This window comes from Cetorhinus maximus, chromosome 2 (assembly GCF_964194155.1).
Source record: "Cetorhinus maximus chromosome 2, sCetMax3.hap1.1, whole genome shotgun sequence".
NCBI lineage: Eukaryota > Metazoa > Chordata > Chondrichthyes > Lamniformes > Cetorhinidae > Cetorhinus > Cetorhinus maximus.
In genome coordinates, this window is record NC_135880.1 from 202039274 (window position 1) to 202045273 (window position 6000).

Below are 6000 nucleotides of genomic sequence, written 5' to 3' on the forward strand. Positions count from 1 at the left end.
ATATATGATCTCATTGGTTGAACCTTCAATTCATATTAAAAGGGAAGCCATATTGGCTGAACAGCAATATCTCACAGGAAGATACTCAGGGATCCAAGAGCTTTTTGGCTAGACTCTTCCCCTGATTGGAAGGGGGAGAATCTCATTGTTTAGAGAGCATTAACTACCAATTAATTGAATAACAATCATCTGATGTCAAAGTTGCAGGAGCCCTTCTGGGATCAGCAAGTTTAACAAAGAACAAAGAAAAGCCCTTCGGCCCTCTAAGCCTGCGCCGATCATATTGCCCGTCAACTAAAACATTTTGCACTTCCGGGATCAATATCCCTCTATTCCCATCCTATTCATGTATTTGTCAAGCTGCCTCTTAAACACCACTATCATACCTGCTTCCACCACCTCCTCTGGCAGCGAATTCCAGACACTCACTACCCTCTGTGTAAAAAACTTGCCCCGCACATCTCCTCTATAGTTTTCTCCTCTCACCTTAAATCTATGTCCCCCAGTAATTGACTCTTCCACCCTGGGAGAAAGCTTCTGACTATCTACTCTGTCCATGCCACTCATAATTTTGTAAACTTCTATCAAGTCGCCCCTCAATCTCTTTAGTTTCTAAGACTGCAAAGGTTTTATTTGAAGATAATTTTAGCAAAAGGAAATTGCATTATTGTAAATATTAATCTAGCTAATAATCCAATATTTTCTGATGTACAACAGAGAGAAACTAGATGTTTTACCCCAGGGAGAGAAGAAAAATTTAGAGTTGTTTCAGGTCAACTCTTGTACAGCAAATGGTGGCTATCTTAAATACATGATTCTGAAATAATTTTTGAACTGGAAATGATGCATGGTATCCAAAGATAGATAAAAAATGAAGCTAATTTTATTTTTCAAAATGCTATTCATATCTTTATGCCACTCAAGTGCCAGGCAATGACCATTTACAACAAGAGAGAATCTAACTGTCTCGCCTTGACATTCAATGGCATTACCATCGCTGAACCAGCCACAGAAATAACTGTAGCTACAAGACAGGTCACAGGCTGAGAGTCTGCTGTGAGTAACTCACCTCCTGACTACCCAAAGCCTGTCCACTATCTACAAGGCACAAGTCAGGAGTGTGATGGAATACTCTCCACAAGCCTGAATGAGTGCAGATCTAATAACACTTGAGAAGCTTAACACCATCCAGAACAAAGCAACCCATTTTATTGGCACCCCATCCACCACCTTTAACATTCACTCCCTCCATCACTAGTGCACAGTGGCAGCAGTGTGTACCATCCACAAGATGCACTGCAGCAACTTACCAAGGCTCCTTTGACAGCACCTTCCAAACCTGCAAGCTCAGGGCAGCAGGCACATGAGAACATAACTACCTGCAAGTTCGCCTCCAAGCTTCACATTACCATGACTTGGAATAATATCATTGTTCCTTCACTATCACTGTGTCAAAATTCTTGAATTTGTTACCTAACATCACTGTGGGTGTACCTACATCTCACAGGCTGCAGTGGTTCAAGCAGACGGCTCACCAGCGCCTTATCATGGATAATTAGGGATGGGCAATAAATGCTGGCCTTGCCTATGAACAAAATGAAATAAATCTCTTTGGAGTAGAAATTCGACATTGTTAATCACACAAAGCAAGCAGTATCTTGTAGGCCACCTGTTAAATGCCCAATTTGAGATTCTGCTCCATTGAAGTCAGTGGGACTTAATATTGAACGTAGAATAAAACAGTGGCTGCTGCAATACCACCTATTTGATGCTACCACCAAAAATGCAATTCTACTTTTTTGCGCTTTCCTATGGAAATGCCAACAAATGTAAACCAGCTTGTGACAAAAAGATATGTATTGATATTACATCACAGTCTCTCCCTTACTTTCTGCTTGCCTCAGTAAGGGAAGCCACGGACTTGTGTACCCGTTTGTTCAATCCACCATTGCAATTAAACACTCCCAGGTTCACTGTAGCACAGATTGGATGGCAAGTAGAGTTTCCTCTTCCCCAACCATTTTCCTTAATAGAAAGAGTCTAAGCTGCAACCCAACTGACCTAAACATTGCAAATCTGTTCTTCGCAATCCAAGCAATTTATTTGCTGATGTGTCTTGTTTGAATGCCCTGGATCTGAAAGTTTAAAAAGGGATGTTCTGACTGGATAATTAAAATGTCAAGATTTGATACTATCAGCACCTATTAAAATTAACGGGAACATGGATTTAAACATTATGGGCAGAATTTTCTCTTCAGTGTGCGGGGGCGGGCCCCGCGTGCTGATGCGTAAAATGATGCGCGGTGACGTCGGGGCGTACGTCCCAACATCACCGCGCATCACTCCAATCTTTCAGCAGCCGCCGCGCGCCGGAGTCGGCTGCGCACCCGTTGAACTGTCAAAGACCTGTTAGGGCCATTAATGAACCAATTTAGGCAATTGACAGGGCTGCCTGTCCAACCTTAAGGTTGGCGGGCAGGCAAAGAGCCCAAGCGGCCTTCACACTTTACATGAATCCTCATCCAGGGGCGGAATGAGGTTTCATGAAGGTTTGATTAAATAAAAAAGTTTTGGATCATTCATAAACATGTCCCAGCTCATGTTACACTGTCATATGAGGGGACATATCTGAATAATTTTCTTTTTTCTTTTTTTCCAACTTTAAAACTGAACTTATCTCCCTGAGGTAGCTCCGTGCCTCAGGGAGATTTCTGCATCTTTTGCATATATGCTGAGCACTACCAGGCACGTGTCACACTAGGTGGGCCTTAATTGGCCTCCTCTGTAAAATGGTGGCTTGCGATTGGCTCCGTGCCCGCTCCCGACTGGCCCACCCGACAGGCAGAAGATTCTGCCCTATGTGTATCCCTCAAGATTTATAGGTATCCCACCACGATACAAAATGTGGACAACCCTGCTTTAAGCCAAATCCCAGCAGATCACTGGCTACTATATCAATGCGAATGTTCATTGTGTCCACATGAGCCATTCTCACTGTAAGTCAGAAAGAGATTTAAAATAGGAATGTATCAGCTAAACACCCGTTGCAGCCTAATTCTGACTAGCACCAAATTTTGAAAAATACCATAAACAATTCGCTCCTTCCTATCCCCAGCTTCCTCCTTTGATAATTCTTTTCTAGAACTTGCCAATTAAACCTAATACAAAAACAATCATTTGGTAGCACAGAACTTGAGTATTGCTGAAAAAAGAGACATGTCTAAGCTTTTCGTCTTGCACTCAATAGGACAAACGTAAGAAGACCAGTGTAAGGGGAAGACAACAATTTCTACTGTATATGAAGAGAGTGCTGATTGGTTGTCAAGTGTCGTTTCTATGGAGAATGCACCAGTGGTGACTGACAGTTAACTGCTAAGCCTTGTTTTAAATTTAAACCAGGCAGCTTGACCCTGATTGGTGAATGTGTTGACCTGAGGAATGAGCCAGTGAATGGCATCTCTTATTTTGTTTAGCTGAAACAGGTGAAATGTATGTACATGTTCTTTCTATCTGCTAGTAACATAGCCTTGTCTATTAACAGGTGAAGCTAGTTGTTTCACTCTGCCACTATTCAGTAGCAACATGAATGGTATTCGCCACTAACAAGATGCTGCCATCAAGCCAAAAAGACCTTCTGCCTATCATACAAATGAATAATGTGGTATATGAATTTCAGTGCCAGTGTGATCCCAAAGATTGACGGATCATATCAAACAACATGTCCCAGCAGCTGTTCACAATAGGCAGGGTACAGACCGTACCCAACCAGCCCATGCTTGCAAAACTCAAAACAGTGTCCAACATTAGATGTGATTCCACGATTAGACAACATTTGCTGAATAATCCTCAATGTGCTAAGGATTTCGCTGACAACCAATTTAAGATTGTCAGTCAGGCTTACAATGTTGCGTATTTGCATGTACTGGAAGTTACATATATTAATACACAGGGCCCGGTTCTTTGCAGACAGAAAGAACATGTACATTTGTTTTGCCTGTTTCAGCTAAACAAAGTAAGTGACAGCCATTCGCTGAGTCATTCCTCAGGGCAATGACTTGATCAGTCAGGGTCAAGCTGTCAGGTTTAAATTTCAAACAATGCTTGGCATTTAACTGTCAGTCAACATCAGTGGTGCATTCTCCATGGCAATGCCACTTGCCAGCCAATCACTCTCTTCACATACTGTATAAATTGTTGTTTTCCTCTTATATTGGTATTCTTGCGAGTGTCCTGATGAGCGTGTAATGAAAAGCTTAGACATGTCTCTTTTTTTCAGCAATACTAATGCAAAAATAGTAAATTGTGGTAAATTTAAATGCATTTGACTGAGGGAGCTATAGTATGCCATTTTCATTTCATTTGCATCTTTACAGAGAAACCAGTCTGATATAACTGCAAGTGTTATTCCGGAGGTGAGGGGCAGCACAGTAAACAGTTCTCCTAGAGGATACTGTCTCTTAATATTAGTGACTTCATAGGTTTCAAGCACCTCTCAGAAGTATTTCAGGGTCATTGTAAGCTACAATTTTCAGCATTGTGATCTTCAAAACATAACCTGCATCACTAAGCTGGTAATATGTGCTTGTCCATTTACAGATCGAGGAGCAGTGCTCGATGGGAACAACAGTGCTTCTGGAGGAATGACTGCTTCACTATGGCTACTGGTGATACTCTTCGTCCACTTCCTCTTCAAATTTTGACGTGGCACGGCGCCATTGAACAGCGCACTGCCTCTAACCCGAACAGAACAAATAAACTTTATCCTGCACAGGTTGTGCACAGGCTGTAAAACATCGCGTATAGGTTCTGTGCTGACAAGTATTTGTTTTTGTGAGTCCATACTGGTATTTCCCCTCTGTTGGCTGCAGGGCGCTGGTGCATAATTGCTGTCAAAACTGTTAGTTCAGTTACTGTTGATTTTCCACTTTTTAATCCTCCATGTTTTAGCTGATGTAGTGTTGACATATTTTATGCTTTCAATGATGTTTATTTATGCAGGTACTCCTCATCAACCTTTCCCTCACATACGTAAAGCTGTCTGTGGTTTTACTGGGTGGATGATATACTTTACCTGTATACTATTCGTAGGCTACCAGATAAATAATGTAATATGCCTGTAGACCATTGGCTAATTAACAGGTGGATTGTAGCCCATTGGCTGGCTAAGCAAACATCTAGCAGATAAGCTGCACACTTATAACAAAAGGGGCAGTTTTGCATTAAAGTTTAAGGATCTTTATCTTAGAGCAATTCTATTCCAGAAGTATTTCTCACTAACATTTAGGCCCATATTGACTATCGCCATCATATATAAATTGTGGAAAACTAATAAAATTGTATATGTCATGTACGTTAAAGTAAATATATAACTCTTTAGTTTCCATTTGATTGTCTATTATGTGTGCACATAACCATAATTCTGCACTTTGAGTCCAATATACTTAAAAGATTTGCTGAAGGCTTTTCCTGTACTGCACTGGAACTGGGCCAAAATTAACAACCAATCACAAGAGAAAGAGAGGGCCATTTGAAATGCATTCTGGGAAGGTCTTTTTAGCAAACTGTGTATTTGGTGTCTCCTAGTTTATATGTTACTAGTTTCTAAAAAGGGAAGCCATGTGATTGCTTAAAGCTGCAGTATCCCTTTTATTTTGTTGGCATGATGCATTTCTATAAGAACAAATTAAATGTATACAATGGTACCCGTTAAAAACTATTTCTGGCTATGTGAGATTTTGTTCTAATTACTTTTTGTCGCGGAAGTTAGCTGGAATGATTCTAGAATAGACGCTGCAGGTTTTGCACTTCAGATGTTTGCCGCTGTTTATTTTAATTTCCAGCCATAATCATTTACTTTTCATTGTTTAAAAACCCGTGGGGTTGACAGTGTAATTAATTGTTTTGTTCAGCAATCCTCAGGCGGCAGCTTATTGTGTACTCAGCTGACATAGGTCTTTCCACAAGGTATTAGATCCACGAGTGCTACGTAACAGTAAATGT

General features: G+C 40.9%; 1 protein-coding gene across 5 annotated transcripts in view; it reads left to right on the top strand.

The window, feature by feature from the left end:
• The window catches only part of LOC144669280 (opioid-binding protein/cell adhesion molecule-like), a 1107986-nt gene extending 1102270 nt beyond the window's left edge, over positions 1-5716 (top strand). For all 5 annotated transcript variants that reach the window (XM_078531641.1, XM_078531615.1, XM_078531632.1 and 2 more), the window contains one exon: positions 4597-5716. In XM_078531641.1, the coding sequence (XP_078387767.1) occupies positions 4597-4700 (104 nt within the window). In that variant the 3' untranslated portion in view covers positions 4701-5716. The remainder of the gene's footprint in view (positions 1-4596) is intronic.
• Positions 5717-6000: the final 284 nt, after the last annotated feature.